A 20359-nucleotide genomic window follows, 5' to 3' on the forward strand; every position below is an offset into this window, starting at 1 on the left:
GTAATTACCTACTAAAATTTGGATTGTGTTATCCATACTAACATAATATCACCCCTGGAGAAATCATACTCCATCTTTTGCAAAATAATGGGTAAAAAACTACGTGCTAATGCCCTGAGATGCTCCTAAGTTCCCATTATTTCTGATCCAGACGAATCAGGCTTAGTGGATATAGCAAAAACGCAAAACTGCTTATGTCAAGCTTAACTCGTTCTATATAATAACACTATATAACACCGCCTGAGGCCAACACAGCTACGCACGCTCCTCCTCCAACCTAATCTATTTAATGCCTCCCTCTTTACACCCTCCCAGGAAGTTCCCATTTCCTTTAAATATTTATTTAAATGCTTATGTCAACTAAGGGTAAAACTTATGTCAACTTAGGTAAAAAACTACGCGCTAATGCCCTGGGATGCTCGTAAGTTTAAATAACTGGTTCTATCTAATAACACGCAAATATGGGTTTCTTGGTGGCTTGATTGAAATAGCTCCAAACAGCCGTTAAACCTTCAAAACGCATGAACTTGCAACAATAAACACCTGAAATCCCACGGAAAGAATTAAATTATCCAGTTTTGAGCTAAATCGTATATATGAGTCTAAGAATGGACTTCTTACGCCGTCTCTTTATTTTCAATAGGTCGTCAGTGTTTACTGTACAGGGTAACTGTACAAGGGTAGCTGTACAGGTCTTGTAAATGAGTTAAAATATGCTAATGTTTACACCTGAGGGCAAATTGAGAGCAAACGTACAATTTATAATAGTGGTAGTACCGTGCATATGATGTATGTTAGTCAATTGGTCATGCCTTATCATTCCTTGAAAGTTCCAACTTAATACCCTAAGCCATTCCTGTGATAAACCTGCTCAACAACATAGTGTGACGTTTAACAACATAGTGTATGAACATAGTGTGTTTTGATTTAGTGCAATACTCCCATCATCACTCCCTGAAAGCTTCAGAATGCTCTCTGCCTTTTTGGACAACAAAGATCAAATATGGGTGTTGATGGTATACCAATATTGTTATTTAAGAATTTTCTTTCCATTTTGATACCGATAATTGTTCTTCTTTGTAATAAGGTGTTAAGGTCAGGGCAATGGCCAAGCGCTTGGAAGACATCATTGTTTATACCACTTTTTAAGAGAGGAAACCCGAAGGCTCATGAAAATTATCGTTTAATAGCACTTGTCCCTGCTTTAAGTAAGGTTTTGGAGAAAATATTAGATACCAGGCTTTCCAATTGGTTAAATACAAATAATTTAATACATGAGGAACAAGGAGGTTTCAGGACAGGGTATGGGACGACAGATAGTGTGTTTATTTTAAAGGCATTAATAGATAAATATGGAAAGGGTAAAACTTGTCTTTATGTGGGATTTCTGGATCTCCATAAGGCTTTTGATAGTGTCGACAGAGAGTTATTGAAGGATGCCATGCTAAATATTGGCCTTCCCCATTCATTTGTTAGATTGATAGTGAGCATGTATACTTGTGTGAGTGGAATCATTCAAGTTGGTAATAGGTTTTCGAAGCTTTTTGATATTAAGCGGGGAGTAAAACAGGGCAGCACCCTTTCACCTAAGTTGTTTAATATTTTTATTAATGATGTTGTTAATTTTCTAGAGAATAGATGGGCTCCGAAAGTTAGCCTAGGGACTCAAAAACTATCTCTCTTATTATTTGCAGATGATATTGCTTTGGTGGCTAATAAACCGCAAGATCTACAGACTCTTTTGAATCTCATAGAAGAATATTTGCATATAAAAAAGTTAAGGCTGAATACTGAAAAGAGCGAAGTTGTTATTTTTAAAAAAAGGAAGGTTGGGGACGATGAAAAATATACGTTTAAATTTAATAATAAGGAACTATTTATAAGTAAAAGAATAAAATATTTAGGCTTTATCTTATCGGAAAATGGAAGCCTAAGGAGTCATGTTGATGAAATAATTAAGAGAGGTAGGGTGGCCATGTCAGCTATATTTAGAAACCCGACTATAATGGGGATCAAAAACCTAAAAATGCATAAAAGAATATTTAACACAAAAATTTTACCCGTAATAGAATATGGAGCAGAGATATGGGGTGGAGAAACGGTGCAGCAACTGGAGTCCCTTCAGCTCCAGTATTATAAAAGAGTGTTTGGTTTACATCAGACAACTCATTCACAGATTCTGAAAGGTGATATGGGCCTGTTTTCTTTAAAGCTACGTAGGTATATTTTAATGCTTAGATTCTGGTTGAAGTTAACTAAGAGTAATGAAGATAGACTAGTAAGAGTGGCATATGAAGAGATGTTGAAATGTGGTTTAAAAACCTCGTGGCCATCCCAAATTAAATCATTACTAGAAAAAGTAGGAATGCCTTATTTATGGAATAATGGTCTTTGCTCTCGCGATGTACCAGCAAATTTAGAAAGCCAGGTACGATTTATATTAGAGAGTCAGGAAATTCAGCATTGGCAAGGGCTGGTTCTTGATTCTACAACCCTACAACATTATAATCAGGCAAAACCTAGTTTTGGGGAGGAAGTTTATTTTAAACTTAATTTACCGGCTATGATTCTACGTCGTTGGATTCAGCTTAGGGCAAATTGTCTTCCAATCCAGAACAGGCAAAAAACGTTCGACAAAAATAAAATGACAGTTGGTCCTGATAGGCGGTATCTTTGTCCTCTTTGTAAAGATGATGATGAAGACTTGGATCATTTTCTCCGGGAATGCCCGGTGCTCTTGGATTTACGGGAAATTTATTTGCATGGGATTAATTTGATGCTTCCGGGTATTCTACAAAATAGTAACCCAACCACAATATTTCGAGTGGGAGTATATATAGAAAAATCTTTAATAAGAAGAAAAAGTTTTATATGATTAATTTCTTTTGTAGTTAGATTAGGTACTTTTTGCGTTGAATTCTGTTTTTTTTTGTGCGTGTTCGTACTGTTGTTAATTTCCTTGCTTGTCTGTTATTTATTTATATTTTGTGTGTATATGGCCCACGGGTTTTTGAAATACACTTATCTATCTATCTATCTATCTATCTATGTCCCTTTTCACAATAACAAACACTATATGTAAACATTGGGAGATTTGTGTAACTTACAGCCCTTATCAGAGGGTTATGGGGGAGTGACAACCCCAGAGGCACAGTTATTGGGCCTTTTACCTATGCTGAACAAAATGGTTATTTTGAAGTCTTGATCGATGAATTGATCCGGTGTATGGGAGGGGACTGGCTGCCCTATAATTGCTTTTGGCTCTTGAAAAAGGGCACTAGAACCTTCAGTTTCAATCCAATGTTCCCTTCCAAAGTTTTAATGACAACTCCTTCCATACGAAGTGCCTCGGTGAAAAAAAAAAAAAAAAAATACATTGTACCCACTTAGCTCTTTCCTTAGGCAGCGCTATTGTGCTCCCTATGATTTGACTTGGTAACACCATAATGAACTACCATATACCATCCGAAAAGAACAATTTTAGTGCCATTTCCGAGACGGAGAGGCTGGGTGGACACAAGGAACATCGTAAAGAGCTGTATAAGAGCACATTTGACAGCTAATTTTTATATCTAATCAATTTTATATGAATTTTACTTGATAACGTCATCGTAAAATGTAATTTACTACGAGGTGTAAAGTGTACGCTATAAGGTATAATTTGAGTGCCATTTCTGGAATTAAAAGATTGGGCAGGGCACAGGAATATCATGGAGAGTTTTTTTCAAAATACTGCGAAGCAGTAATTTTCGCGCGCCTTAGGTTTCAGCTTCACTCTTAACTTTCCTCAGAAATTTTTTTTTTAGTTATAATGTTCAAGACCTACTTGTATATCCAAAAAGATATCCAAGATATCGAAAAAGTGGTAATATCAACACAAACAGAAATATGAAGGAAAGAAAGGTGCGAACGATGATAAACCAGGGTGAAACACTGACAAATTAAATACTAAGATGTGACTAAATTAAAAACCCAAACAAGGACAATTTCCAGTCCCGAAATAGATCCTTCGAGCCGTCTAAATTATTAATAAGTGTAAATTTCCTTATTTTTGGTTTGTTTTGTCACTGGCTAAATGTGGGAGGTATATCAAATAATGTTTAGAACAAATAATGTTCTAAACAGAAGGGTACCCTACCGAGGTTATGCTACTGCATGTTCTTAGTCAACTTGATGCTACATTGAGCTGTTCACATTGGCAGTGATCATGGCTTTATTGTTTTTCGTTTTTTGCTTTTTGAATATTGACTCCATAATGTTTTTTTTCTTCTTTCATCTTTCATTTTCTTTGTTATACACTTAAGTTAATATTGCTTCAAGATTTTTTTATCCATTTCCTCAAATTTGTTTTTGAGGGTACCTTAAATCATAGTTATCACTGTATCTGCCCAAAGGGGCTATTTGATGTCAGCCAAGCTTAGTCAGAAATAACCTAGCTAGTGTCTTAGTTGAACCTTTCACAGTCCACAATAGATTCAACCTCTGGGTCGGAGGGGAAGGGGTGGGGTCCAAATTAATCTCATAAGCAATTCAACCCGAATGTGGATCTTAACCTGTTTTGGACACCTGCATAACTTTGATTTTTTTTTTTTTAGAGTACCTTAAATTATAGTTATCACTGTATCTGCCCAAATGAGGCTATTTGATATCAGCCAAGCTTAGTCAGAAATAGCATAGCTAGTGTTTTATTTGAACCTTTCGGAGTCCAGTATAGATTCAACCTCTGGGTCGGGTCGGAGGGGAAGGGGGGTCCAAATTAGTCTCATAAGCAATTCAACCCGAACTGGATGTGGATCTTCACCTGTTTTGGACACCTACATAACTTTTAATTTTTCATGTCAAAACGATGAGAGCAAAAGAATTAGAAACAATCATTTAATTTTTCACAGATAATAAATCTCTAGGTTTTACAGACTAGACAAGTACCGTGGCGACATAGACACTTCTTTGCCGGTGGGAATAATTTTATTCAGTTTCTACCTTTGGGTTAACTTTGAGGGCAAGTTTGGGTAAATTGTTTGGGTGTATCCCGCATACCTGTTCTGTGCAGCATTCATTTAGTTTTTGAAACAGTAATTCTACTGAAATATCGATTGTAAAAAAAAGTTTCTTTCTCTGAATACATCAAAAGTGAAGAACAAGAATTGAAATAAAATGAAAGACAGGACTAGGGAACAATACGCCTGCAAGCTGAAGATGGTAGGCCAAAGGATCTGTTTTTCTTGATTCATTTGAAAAAGAATTGTGCGAAAAAAAGAAGAAAAAATAAGATTAACACAAATAAAAAAAAATTAGAGCCATTATAAGTAGAAGATATTCATGTTTCTAAAAACTTAAGAAAAAAAAAACGTTGCAAATAATTTGACTCAGTTGATATAAAGCTTCTGGATTTTAGGTGACATTCTCAAAAGTAGTTGTTCATGCAAGGTCAAACTCCCAGAAAAACTTGAAGTTGCGCACACCATCATTCTTCTGGCACGAGTAGTTGTACACTCACTTCTAAGTATTTCATATAAAATATAGCGGTACCAGCTGGAGAGGGATGGGTCGGTAAGAGGGCATCTATCCCCCTATATTTCATTTATTTTTTATTTTTGGTATTTTTATTGAAAAATACCATTGTGATATTTTTATTGGAAATCAAAAATTCAATAATCCCCCTAAATTTAAAATAAATGCATTTTGTCCCCCACCCCTGTGAATTTTTGTTTTTCTAGTCACTGATGAAAAGTAATGAAATTCAAATTGATTTATAATTCTGTTCCGGTCATGAACTACGAATAAATGTACCGCAAACCTTCCACGTTCTAAGGGCCGTATTTTTGACATCACTATTCTTTAGATTTATATGTCAGGTGAAAAGTGTAACGTCTTCACATGGCTCTGTTTTGCTCTGCCAAAAGTGACACTTCCAAATGTCACAATAATATTGTATTACTTCACAATTTCTTTTAAAGCAGGAGGAAACTAGAATGGAACAGCAACTGAGATTTCTGCCGAGGCTGGGAAAGATTACAGCCATAATGGTCTTACATCGGAGGCGGATCTAGGGCAAAATCTTAGGGGAGACCCAATGTGACAAGGGTGTAAATCTGCAAAATCTTGGAGGGGGCAATGTGACAAAGGTGTCCATAACTGACAAATTTGTCCTAAAAAAGAGTGAAAAAATGCAGGATAAGAGGGCGCCAGAAAAAATCTTAGGGGTGAGGAGTTACCCCCTGCCGCTCTGGATCCGTTATTGTCTTGTGCGGTCCAAAACTTTGCCTACTTAAGGCTGAAGCTGGAATTTTTCCACATTTACCAGTCCTGGCACTGCCTGCTGAACACACTCCATGTTTATAACCCAACTCCAAACCTTAAAAATTTTTTGGTGGAATTTTCCTGAAACCATAAATAAGACATCTATGTTAGAGCACCGGTGACAGGGACAGTTCCAATTTATATTCTTAGCAATATGAAGTACTGCTTAAAGAAATGCATGCAACTGCTGTCCATAAACCCTGAGAGCCACAGTGGGTGGTTTTTAGCAAGATTATAGGTATGAATCTTCAATCGTTTGTTTAATATTCAATCCTCCCAGGCATAAAATTACCCCTTGGCGTGATATTAAGGTCTACTTCTAAAATCACCTTAAGCAGGAGTAAGGGGTTATATACTAGGCTACTTCGTTGCGAACTGGAGGTTCCGACGTTGAGCAGGGTGGAGGTTCAGAGGTGTGCTTGAAGGCACATACTTATGCTTATCAATGAAAGACAGTGTTCATCCCCTCAAGCAAAAGCAGCATGCGTGATAACTGCTCATTTTCTGAATTGAAAACCAAAAACATGCATCTTTTATTGTATCTAATTTGAACTTTAAGAACAATTATCACCTCTAGTCTCAAATGTAGAAGTTGTATTCGATGACCTATTTTGAAAGATAATTTGTACTCTCAAATAATGGTACCATGATGGGATAAATAAATGATTTCTAATTACAAGCTAGCTGTTTGACAGGAACAGGTTGAATTCTTCGATTTAATCTCGCTGATTTTGGTCAATAAGGCTTAGGCCCAACCCCTCGCAATCGCTATAGGGTGTGAAAGTGTTTCTTATAGAAAGACTGACTCCCAAAGTTTAGCAAAATAAGCTTAGAAGACAGGTTTCTATGATAATTACCATCAAATATGGCCTTTGACTGTAATCAAAGTAAGGTAATGTAGACGGTACTGGGAGGCTATCTTTCAACCGGCAATATTTATTGCTGTCTTTATCACCAGGAATCGATAAGTTAATAGTATTTTTTTCGGGGGGGGTGGAGGGTTAGTGTTTTTAGTGACTTTTTAGGTGGTTTATTGAAAAAATTCTACTACGGCACATAGTCTTTGGGTCATTTAGATATCAATTTAGTTTATATTATTCAGTATTATAAAAAATAGGGTATGTGTCCTATTTTAATTTGAGATGAGTTGAAAAGGTACGTCCAAGATTTTCTCAGTCATACAGAATCGAGGGGGGGGGTGGGCTTGATGATAGTATGTGGTGAATCTAAGTCAATAAAGTTCCTTAGGCAATTAATAATGCGCATATCTGGTTTTGATCTTGATCGGATGCAAATTGTCAAGTGAAATATGAGATCTATCGATCCTAAAATTCTTATTCAGTTGTTAAATAGTCGTTGACTCAAATATTGAGAAAATTACAGTGTCAATTTGTCTATAAATCAGGGTGAGTGCATTAATATTCACTGACATATTTTAAAAATGGATCCGCGAGAAAAAAACATAATTTGACGTTTATAGTTTTTAAAAATTTTTTAATTCTATTCTTATGAGAATTTGAGTTATTCATAAAAAAGTTTATTGTAGTAAAAATCTTCATTGATTTGACAAAAAGGATAGAAACGTCACGAAGAAACGATAACAATTGGATCTCCGCAAACTTCATAAGAGCCAGTTTACTGTCTCTCAGAGTTCTATATTCAACATTTTAACTTTCTTTCTCGACACTTTAAGCATTCTAAATGCCCTCTTACTCGAACCATCACTTGTCTGTTGTGTCAAAGTATAACTTGAACCAAGGCAGCATCCATTGGGGGGGGTTACTGGGTTTGAACCCCCCTCCTCGGAATTTTTATCTTACTCTTAAAAACGTAACAAAATATATATAAACAAATTTTTAGTGTTTTTTTTAGCTTTTGTGTACCCCCCCCCCCCAGAAAAAATACCCCTCGCCCTAAATAATTCTAGATACAACACTAACTTAAACTTTTTTCCCTCTTCATCAATCAGAGATGAAAGGTGTTCAGTGCTTTTATCTCATACAACAACAATTGTTGTATGAGATAAAAGTTGTATGAGGTTTAGCACGGTCAGAGTCCCTAATTTTTGCTTTTTCCGAGTTTCATTGATTTTCCTTTCACTTGATTATAAAAAATTGTTAAGCATAGTCTAAACAAAGTAAGGCCAAACATATTCTTAGTTGATTTAGAGATGATTTATTCTGATGTCTGTTACTCAGGAGTTTCACTCACCACCCTTTTAAGACGATCAGAGGCTTAAAAAAAATCATTTCTCAGCCATTAACGTATACATATGTTTTTCTTGGGATAAAGGGACAGAAAAGGGGATTTTTCATTTTTATGGCACTTGGTATTAACCAAGTGACATATAACAATCGCAAATCTGTCGGTTTGTCTGTCTGTCAGTCTGTCGGTCTGTCTGTCCCGGTTATGCTACTTTAGGCACTTCCAGGTAAGTTAGGAACGTGGAAATTTAGCAGGCGTATCAGGGACCGGACCAGATTAAATTAGAAATAGTCGTTTTCGTGATTTGACCATCTGGGGGGGGGAGGGAATGGTGGTCGGTTAATTCGGAAATTATAGAAAAAATGAAGTATTTTCAAATTACGAACGGGTGATGGGATCTTAATGAAATTTTATGTTTGGAAGGATATTTTGTCTCGGATCTCTTATTTTGAATCCCGACCAGATCCGCTGAAATTTGGGGGAGTTGGGGGGAACCTAAAATCTTGAAAAATGCTCAGAATGGAACTTGGTGGGAAAAATACACAGAAGTCCTAGATACGTGCTTGACATAACCGGAACGGATCTGCACTGTTTGGGGGAGTTGGGGGGAGGTTAATTCTGAAAATTAGAAAAAATGAGGTATTTTTAACTTCCGAAGGAGTGATCGGATCTTAATGAAATTTGAAGTTTGGAAGAATATCGTTTCTCAGAGCCCTTATTTTAAATCCTGGCTGGAACCGGTTACATTGGGGGGAATTGAGGGGGGAACCTAAAATCTCGGAAAACACTTAGAGTTGAGGAATCGGGATGAAATTTGGTGGGAAAAATAAGCACAATTTCTAGATACGTGATTTATGTAACCGGAGCGGATCCACTCTCTTTGAAGGAGTTGGAGGGAGGGTTAATTCTGAAAAATTAGAAAAAAATGAGGTATTTTCAACTTACGAAGGAGCGATCGGATCTTAATGAAATTTGATTTTTGGAAGGATGTCGTCTCTCAGAGCTCTTCATTTAAATCCCGACCGGATCCAGTGACATTGGCGGGAGTGGGGGGGGCTAAAATCTTGGAAAACGCTTAGAGTGGAGGGATCAGGATGAAACTTGGTGGTAAAAATAATCATAGGTCCTAGATACGTGATAGAAATAACTGGAACGGATCTGCTCTCTTTAGGGGAGTTGGGGGAGGAGGGTTAATTCTGAAAAAAATTAGATATTTTTAATTTACGAAAGAGTGATAGGATCTTGATGAAATTTGATGTTTAGAAGGATATCGTGTCTCAGAGCGCTTTTTTTAAATCCCGATCGGATCCGGTGAAGGGGAAGTTGGGGGGCGGAACTTAAAATCTTGGAAAACACTTAGAATGGAGGGATCGGGATGAAACTTGGTGGGAAAAATAAGCAAAACTCCTAGATACGGGATTGACATAACCGGAACGGATCTGCTCTCTTTGGGGGAGTTGGGGGGATTAATTAAAAAAATAGAATAAATGAGGTAGTTTTGACTTAGAAAGAGTGATCGACGGGGGGGAATTCTGAAAAATTAGAAAAAATGAGGCATTTGGACTTGATATATAGAAGAATCTTATGTCTCAGATGCTCAATTTTTAATTCAAATTTGATCCGAGTACATAGAGGGTTGGAGGGGGGAAACAGAAATCTTGGAAACCAGAAATCTTGGAAAACTCTTAGAGTGGAGAGATCGGGTTGAAACTTGATCGGGATGAAACGGATGAAACTTATTATGAGAATAAGCACAAGTTATAGATACGAAATTGACATAATCAGTACGAACCCGTTCTCTTTGAGGGAGCTGGGGGTTGTTAATTTGAAAAATCAGAAAAATTGAGGTATATTTAACTTAAGAACGGTTGACCGAATCTTAATGAAATTTGATATTTAGAAGGAACTCATGTCTCAGAGCTCTTATTTCAAATACCGACCAGATCTTTTGAAATTTGGGAGAGTTGGAGGGGGAAACCGAAAATCGTGGAAAACACTTATAAATGTCGTAGATACGTGATTGACTTAACCGGACTGGATCCGCTCTCTTTGGTGGAGTTAGATGATGGGGTTCAGTGCTTTTGCGAGTTTGGTGCTTCTGGGCGTGCTAGCACGATGAAAATGGGTAGGCGTTTCAGGGAGCTGCACAAATTGACTTGATAAAGTTGTTTTCCCCGATTCGACCATCTGGGGGACTGAAGGGAGAGAAAAAATTTAAAAAATCGAGGTATTTTTAACTTACGAGCGGGTGATCGGATCTTGATGAATTTTGATATTTAGAAGGACTTCGTGACTCAGAGCTCTTATTTTAAATCTCGACCGGTATTAAGCCTCGGATTTTCCTTTTAGAGCAATCTATTGATTCTCCGAATTTTGCTAGAGCTCATACCATATGAGCTCTTGGCTCTTGGCTCTTTCGACCTGGTCACAAGTACCATATGAGCTCTTAGCTCTTGTTTTTTTTTTTGGCAGGAACTGTCATATTTTTCAGACATTACAAAATGTGACAATTTTTTTAATTTTAGTGTCCCAGGGTCCAAAAGGAATTGGGGCAAATGTTTACCCCTCCATGTCTTCATGAGCACATTCTTTTGACTGTTCCTTGACTTGTTCAAAAACAGCTTTCCATATGGGGATAGGCAACTAGACTATATAATGATTATTGAATATTCCTCCACTAAAATGGTAAGACTGGAGACACAAAGGCCCAAACACCAATGAAAGATGTAAACAAGTTCTTGTTAGGCTGTGTTATTCCAATTTGTATTTTACGTTCATTTTCTTTTGCAGACGCCTCGGCGGACTTGACTTTGATCCAGCAGAGACTTAGAAGTTCAAGTTCTGAATTCACTGTTACTCGACCTCGATTACTTGCTGTCAACTCTACCGGGTCAGCTGGTAGTGGTGGCTCTGCTCATCTTCCAGTCGGTGCGTGCGCTAATTCTAGTGGCACTTCACCGGTTGGTGGTGCTAGCACCAATGGAAACTCACAAGATGGCATTGATTTCCGCGATGTGCCAAGCCCTGTTTCTGGAAATCAGAACAACATGCCTTCTTCCATTAATAGTTTGTTAGATGCACAAGGAGGTATGTTTGATTTATTTTTACGACCGAGGTTTACAAGTAATAATATTTTTGTGGCGCTCTGTGTGCTATATTGATGGACAAGATTCAGTTTGTCATCTATAAACTGTAAGTATCACTACTGTACACCTGACACGAGTTTTGAAGCTTGAATAATAGTTCTTTCTAGGAATTGTATTCAGCTTTTGAAAATTTAAAACTCTTTAGTATTTTTTTGGATGAATTTTGGACAAAACAAATTCAACTAAAAATATAAACAGTTCACGAATCTGAAGAGTTTGAATGTGAAGCAACAAAAAATTGTCCCAAAAAGGAGTTTCCTGGACAAAGTGAACCCCTATGAAATTTCTCTGGAAGGTATAAACATTTAAACTTCCAAAGCAATAATATTTATTAAAAAAAGGTGTACGACTGCTTTAAAATACTTCATAACCTAGCTTCGTCGTGGGGCTGTTTCATAATTTAATTCTTCGGAACAGTTTTTCACCCGCGAATAAATGGAATTCAACGCCTTCTTCATTTAAGTTTTTGGTTACGATAGATAAGATAAAATAAGATTTATTTGCAAAAAGCCTGCAGGCCATAGCAAACACGTACAACTTTAAACAAACACCTAATTACAAACAACTTAAACAAGCAAACAAACTTGCAAACACTTTATGAATTCAGAAACACCCGTAAATAAACTCTTACCAAGCTAACTCCTCAAACATGATTCCCTGTGCTTAATCCCTAAACTTCAGCTTTTATAAAATGATAACTTCAGCTTTATAAAACTTCAGCTTTTGTCTGCATAAAATTATAGATGTTCTGGTTCTGCAAGTAAGCTGTATTTAACATAAACAATGGGATATAGCTTCTGTTTGATTTCACTAATGCACTCACGGCTCGTGTCTACTCCCGTTAAAATCTCATTTTTGTATGATTTTCCTGATATATCACATAATTCCTGTGTAATCCATTTTTTTATTTTCAAAAAGACCACCCCCACCCCAGAGATATTGCCTTGCTTCTAATATAAATTCTGATGTATGTCTCTCTTGCCTAGATTTAAGTATTCTCAGAAGGCAGACTAACGTTTAATCTCTTTCCTTTAAACTTTATTAATAATTTCCGTAAGGTAAATGACATAGAAACTGACTGTGAATCAATTTTTCGGTCAAACCATCGCTAAATATCGATAGTTTTCGGTAGAAAACCGGTAGAATGCTCTCAGGATTCGTTAGAATTTTCAGTAGAACTGTTTTTCATTTCGTATTACGATTTTGAGGGTGCTTGAGTGATTTGTAAACAGCATAAGTTCTAAAAATTTGGAAAAACAGATTTTTTAGGAGCCGGATGCGATTCTGAGAAGAAAAGCGGAGTTATGTTGATCGAACAAAATAAACAATCACCACAAAGGGACATTTTTGGTGGATTCAGAGATTTCTATGTATTCTCGATAGCTTCAATATCTTTTTTTTTGTTGCTTGATGGACTGGGAATTCGGAAGCTATCCCAACAAATCGATAGAAGTGAAAACACTGCTTTTTGTATTCACTTGAGTTAAAACGCCACAGAAGAACATCAAACCTGTCTTGGAGGTTAAATAGAAACTGATGAGCTGAAATGAGTGAAATATCAGTAAATTTAGGAAAACTACCAAAGGCGTTATTGGAAAGTCTAATATAATTCATAGACTGTCTTTACAAACGAAGAATTGTGAAAATGTGCGAAGAAATTGTAATTAAACAGTTTTAAAAGTTCTGTGCGAAGAAATGTGCGAAGAAATTGGGTGTGCGAAGAAAATGGAAAAATTGAAAAAATGGAAAATGGAAAAAGAAAAAAGGGGTGTGCGAAAAAATAGTAATTAAACAGTTTTAAAAGTTCTATGACTTTTAAGTTCTGTGTGAAGAAATGTGCGAAGAAATTGGGTGTGCGAAGAAAATGGAAAAATTGAAAAAATGGAAAATGGAAAAAGAAAAAAGGGGTGTGCGAAGAAAATGTGCGAAGAAATTGTAATTAAAGAGTTTTAAAAGTTTTGTGACTTTTAAGTTCTGTGCGAAGAAGTGTGCGAAGAAATTGGGTATGCGAAGAAAATGGAAAAATTGAAAAAATGGAAAATGGAAAAAGAAAAAAGGGTGTGCGAAAAAATAGTAATTAAACAGTTTTAAAAGTTCTGTGACTTTTAAGTTCTGTGCGAAGAAATTGGGTGTGCGAAGAAAATGGAAAAATCGAAAAAATGGAAAATGGAAAAAGAAAAAAGGGGTGTGCGAAGAAATAGTAATTAAACAGTTTTAAAAGTTCTGTGACTTTTAAGTTCTGTGCGAAGAAATTGGGTGTGCGAAGAAAATGGAAAAATTGAAAAAATGGAAAAAGAAAAAAGGGGTGTGCGAAGAAATAGTAATTAATTAGTTTTAAAAGTTCTGTGACTTTTAAGTTCTGTGCGATTATTGTATTGTAATTGTAATTAAACAATTTTAAAAGTTCTGTGACTTTAGAGTAGTCAAGTGCGATAATCGAAAGAAAATTTGGGGCCTGCTTGACACTATAATAAGATTTCTAACATGTTAAAGCTTTCTATTTCTAATAAAATTATAATCCTTTTATTTCTTTTCACTAGATCGTACTGAGGGTCGATGTATTATTATATCTATCTTTACTGTCTCTATAGATTGGCTCACATATATTGAGTGCAGAATAAGAGCTTGTGTGTCATCTGGCTTGATGCTTATATCACGGTGCTAATTCACCAATATGCTTAGATTTTGACTTTTGTTTTTTAATTCTCAAATAACTGAAAACCCAAGGAACTTCTATGCCTGACCACGGGACGAACACAATAAAAAAAATATATTTGAATAATTGTTTGGTGCATCACACTGGGAGCGATCACAATGGAAGATTGGCACCAATTGAGGGGGACAAGGGTGGTAACCCCCACCCTTAATTTTTTAGCTCCTTCCCCTTAAGTTAAAAAAAACACTTCTTTAGTAAAATACCTTTTTTTTAGAATTTGTATTTGAAAGAATCCCCCTAATAAATTTTTGAAGGTATACCCCTCCCCTTCCCCCTACATTTTCGTGAACTGGTGCCTCTGCCTTAAACAGTGATAAGGAAAAAAAGAATAGACATTGCAACTTAACTTCTTGTGGGTTAATGTGAAAAGACCCATGAATTAGGACCAACAAGTCTTAATAAATATAACCAATAAATATAAATGTTGTGGAGTTTTCAAAATAGAACAGTAGTATATTAAAAAAAGGTTGTAAAAATCTGACAAGAGATTTCCACTGTATGAAAAAAATGAGAATAAAAATACTCTTTTTACCTACAAGCAAACACCTAGAAAGCTTCTACTTCTTGTGTACTTCATATTATCCGGTTTGTACAAATGTTTCGCAAACATAAAACTTGTTCTGCCAATGGCGGCTTGATTCTCAAATCAAAGAAGCTTTATTTCAACGTTATTTTTTTCCCTGCAATGTAATATACATGTATAATTCCTGCTTTGTAGAATTCAAATTTACTGAGTATGTGGTTTTTTGTAGTCTGCCATAAGTGCTTGTTGGCAAAACATGCAAGGGGCGGAACTATGAATATCTCGAGGTGGAAGTACGTAGTTGATTAATTCATCTTAACATATTGTAATAGAGTTAATTTGATTGGAAGACCTAATCCCCGAAATTGCGGTATATAATTTCCTATAACAGTATTCATGTTACCACCATTTGCTTGTTGATACGCCACTAGGTGTTACTCATTATTGTGTTACACTAAATACATTATTGGCAGTGGCGTAATTTGCTATGGGATAGGGGGGCAACTGTACCCTCCAGACCCAAGTTTGTCCCCTCCACCCCTCAGACCTCAGTTTGCCCCTCCCCCCCGCTGAAATATACTTTCAGCAAAAAATATTGTCAAAACTAAGATAAGCCTGCATAATTCAAGCATCCAGAGAAACAGGTCAGTTTTCTTTAGTATATCTTCGACTTTATGGTAACTATGAATATCTCGAGGTGGAAGTGGGTAGTTGATTAATTGCTTTTAACATATTGTAATAGAATTAATTTGATTGGGAGACCTAATCCCATTCCACAGAAATTACGGTATATAATTTCCTATACCAGTATTCATGTTAACGCCATTTGCTTGTTGATACGCCACTAGGTGTTACATATATTGTGATACACTATATACTTTATTGGCAGGGGCGTAATTTGCTATGGGACAGGGGGGGGGGGGTAACTGTACCCTCCAGGCCCAAGTTTTCCCACTCCACCCCTCAGACCTCAGTTTGCCCCCTAACTGAAATTTAGTTTCAGCAAAAAGTATTGTCAAAACTAAGATAAGCCTGCATAATTCAAGTATCCAGAGAAACAGGTCAGTTTTCTTTGGTATATCTTCGCCTTTATGGTAATATATGCATCATTTTTCAGTTTCCATTATCCTTTTTACTTGATTTGGGAAAACCGGCTGTATTTTTGCGCTCTCAGGGTTATGACAAAATTATGCCACTGGCTGTTGGCTCATACTTGAGACAACTGTCCCCAAAAAGATACCACTATACCACTTTTTTGTTTTGTCACTAAATTTATCCCTTTAAACTGGGTACTGAAGCGCCTTAAGATTGCTGAATTATTTTCACTGTTATTATTGACCTATTTCTACAATGACTTGTGACCTAAGTTAGCTTAAATCTCCCAATTCAAACTTTCTCAGAATATAGAGAAACGTAAGAGGACTAAATATGAAAGCAATCCTGCCATCTTTTATTTTCAACTGGTTTTGTTTATGGCTGATTCAGCTGCAATAATGGTCGAGCGAAATAGTATTAGAAATTTCAAGTTCCTCTTTGAAAGAAAGACAAAACAAGGAATGAAACGAATAAAAAAAAAAAAAAAAAAAAAAAAAGAGCCCAGTGCCATCTACACTACACAGCCTGATCATTTAATTTGCTTTTTAAGGATCTAAATAGAAAACTTATAATCCAGAATGAGTTAGAAACAAAATAATCTTACTTTCAGAAAATTTCTGGTTGGATGAAAATAAACTTAGACAAACGACACTGGAGGGAAATTCTGCCTGAGGGGCTGATTTTCAGAAGGGGGAGGGTTGACGATTTGCCAATTGACAGGTGTCAAATAAACAACGTCAGTCGTCATAAATGTGTTAATAGGACGTACTGTTTTCAATAAAATGCAAATAGCTTAGTTTTAATTATATCCTAAGACAAGGAGTGGTCCAAATTAAAAGGAAACTTAGTCTCTAAATGAATTTTTCTATGCTCCACTTTTTTACAGAGGGCGGGGGTCTCTGATGGTGCCATGATTTAGACTTTTAGCTATGATTTAGACTGATTTTAATGCATTAAGATTGCTTTGAGTTTGTGTGGGGTCTGCTGACGTACGCTGCACCGTTGCCGGGGTTAGTATTTTTGAGTTTCTACTGATACCGTTATAGAATAGTCGGAAATTTCTCTCCTATCAGTTCGCTATAATATTTGAGACTAGATTTATATCAAAAAATTATTTTTTTTTTAGATCTTGGAACGTTGAAAGACAGGACATTGGATAAACATGAAGGAGGACTTACACTTCGACATGTTTCTAATGTCACGATTGATGACCTCATACAGCTTGGTGGTCCCTTAACTGAGGATAGTCTGGTGAAAACTCTTCAAGCCAGATTTTCTTTTCATAAATACTTTGTAAGTATACCTACCAGCAACTTATGTATAACTAATAGAGAATGTGGACCATTGAATTTAAAAAAAGCGCTGAAGTATATCTACTGTAAAATAGAGGATAATACTTTTTTTCTGGATTTTCCACATCTTTTTTCTTGTATTTTCTAAATTTTTTTTTCACGTTTTTAAGTGAAATTGAAAGTATTTAATGAATAATGGGTATAATTTGAAATATGGTAGCTTTTCAAATTTCAAGCGATATAAATGGTGATTTATACCGTTTTCTGTGCACCTGTCATAAGTTCTCATTCCTTAAAGTTTATATTTTCTAAACAAGTTTCGGTATTTTATTTCTTACGGTATTTTTGACTTTCAAAAATTTGATAAAAATCTTGAATTGCTGTAATTTTCAGGAACTTGAATCTTTATACATGCAATTCGTATTTAGCATCTCTTTCCAGTCATCTTCATTGTTATCTTGACTTTATCGTGTTTCATTTTTGTCACTAGTTAAAAAAATTCTACCACTTCATCGTTTCAACGGTTTCCACGTTGCAATTTAAGAAAAGTTTTTACTATCACTCGATGGCTAGGATTCATCCTTATTCGTCTACCATATTATATTTCGAAATTTGCTTTGTATTTCTTTTAGATTGACAAAATAGTTGAAAAAATGTCTCAGACATATGAAAATAGAAAAATTTCAATTCTGTAAACAATTTTAGATCATTCTCGAAAAAAAAATCTGAGCGATATTATCTGGCTCCAGAAATGGATAAACATGAACCTAACAAGACCATGAATATAAGTATTTTGTCAACTTGGTGCTAGTTATAGCTGTATGCTTATCACGAAATTCAGAGCCGCACGGAGGGGTGGTGCCTGGGGAAAGCGCAAATTGTGTTCTGGTCTTGAGAAGGCATGGGGGTTATCAACCCTACTCATGTAACTTTTTGCTCGATTTGAGTTTGATTCGGCTATTTATTGTAATTTCTTTTCGTTTTGAGTTGTACGTATGTATTTTTTTTTTAGTGATCTGTGTAATTTTATGCTTGGAAGATTATTTGGCTTAATTTTTTCTCATTTTTGGATAAACGCAGCTCTTTAATTTTCTTTGAAAAACTTGTTTTATGGAAACGTTTTTTTAAGTTAATTTGTGTTCGCTTTGTTTTACATGTCTTTTCATGGAAAAATAATATTGTATACATTTTCAGTTTTTCAAACAGTTCGTGGTAACGAAATTGTAGTAAGGAGTGACCCGGCTCAATAGTAACCGAAACTCTAAAAAACAGAATTTTTATGCTTCTGTTTTTAGACAGATGTTTTTAGTAATATTATACAATAATTACATCAAAATAATTGTATTTTTGTGCTGATTTTAAATATATAAGTTTCATCAAGTTTAACCTTACCCATCAAAAGTTGCGTGCCTGAGAAAATTTGCCCTGTTTTAGAAAATAGGGAGAAAACTCCCCTCAAAAGTCGTAGAATCTTAACGAAAATCCGTCCATCAAGTTCAGCGTATCTAAGAACCCCTATGTAGAAGTTTCAAGGTCCTATCTACAAAAATGTGGAATTTTGTATTTTTTGCCAGAAAACAGATCACGGATGTTTTTTTCTTTTTTGTTTTTTAAACACACGTGTTTATTTGTTGTTTTTTCCCAGGGGTTATTGTATCAACCCTGTGGTTCTAGAATTTCACGAAAGGGTTCATTCTAACTTAAATTAAAAGTTCTAGTGCCCTTTTTAAGTGACCAAAAAAATTGGAGGGCATCTAGGACCCCTCTCACGCTCATCTTTTTCCCAAAGTCAACGGATCAAAATTTTGAGATAGCCACTTTGTTTAGCATAGGCAAAAACAGATAATTATGTCTTTGGGGATGACTTAATCCCCCACAGTCCCCGGGGGAGGGGCTGCAAGTTACAAACTTGGACCATAGTTTGCATATAGTAATGGTTATTGGGAAGTGTACTGACGTGTTTCAGGGGGATTTTTCAAGTTTGGGGGGGGGAGGGGGTTATGTTGGAGGATCTTTCCAAGGAGGAATTTATCATAAGGGAAGAGAATTTCCGTGAAGAGGCGCAGGATTCTCTAGCATTATTTAAGAAAACAATGAGAAAATAAATTAAAGAAAGTTTTTTCAATGTTTTTTTCTAAAGTGATTCAGTGGTCATTTTTGAAGAATTGGTATAAAATTAAAGCTTTAGTGTAAAGAGCGAGGTATTGAAGAGGGGGTGAATCCCCTCATATACGTAATAAAAATATACGAATATAGAAGTCTGTTACGTAAGTAATTTCGTAAGTAATTTATATTTATTACTAATAAAAACAGTCGTAAAAAAAACAGTTCTAGTTGCCTTTCTAAGTAACCAAGAATCAGAGGCAACTAGGCCTCCTCCCCCACCCCGATTCTTAATCAAAATCGTCCGATCAAAACTATGAGAAAGCCATTTAGCCAAAAAAATAATTAATATGCAAATTTCATTTTAATTATTCATGTGTGGTGAGCCAAAATCAAAACATGCATTTATTCAAAAATGTTCAGAAATTAAATAAATAAAAAAGTTCTTTTTTAACTGCAAGTAAGGAGCGACATTGAAACTTAAAACTAATAGAAATTATTCGTATATGAAAGGGGTTGCCCCCTCCTCAACGCCTTGGTCTTTACGCTAACGCTTTCTATTGTTTTAAAAAGTGGAGTTATGAGAAATTCAAAATTTTGACTGGAGGCGTTTGAAAATGAATGGGCTTGAGAGAAGGGCTGCTTGCCCTCCAATATCTTGTTGCCCTTAAAAAGGGCACCAGACATTCGCGCTATAATTGGAGTGCAAGGGGGAAGACTTACTCCTTTGTATATCTAGTAAGAACATTTTAACCAGTAAAAACAAAGCGTAAACATTTTAAACATATTTTGTTTTCAATAAAGGGCAAATTATGTTCTCGTCTTGAGAAGGTATGGAGGTTGTCAAAGACATAATTTCCAGAACTTTCAACTACGCTAAACAAAATGACTAACTCAAAGTTTTAATTAAATGTGTTTTGGGAAATAATGGGCAAGGGGGTATTTGTTGCCCTTCAATCATTTTCAACTAATAAAACAC

The 20359-nt window shown here is 35.8% G+C and overlaps 1 protein-coding gene across 1 annotated transcript in view; it reads left to right on the plus strand.

The window, feature by feature from the left end:
• LOC136039807 (unconventional myosin-IXa-like) overlaps positions 1-20359 on the plus strand; it is a gene marked incomplete in the record, with an annotated part of 112307 nt that overhangs the window by 12301 nt on the left and 79647 nt on the right. The window contains 2 exon segments of the mRNA XM_065723707.1: positions 11296-11592; positions 17112-17278. Coding sequence (XP_065579779.1) covers positions 11296-11592; positions 17112-17278 — 464 coding nt within the window.

The sequence above is a fragment of the Artemia franciscana genome, chromosome 20 (assembly GCF_032884065.1).
Source record: "Artemia franciscana chromosome 20, ASM3288406v1, whole genome shotgun sequence".
NCBI classification, from domain to species: domain Eukaryota; kingdom Metazoa; phylum Arthropoda; class Branchiopoda; order Anostraca; family Artemiidae; genus Artemia; species Artemia franciscana.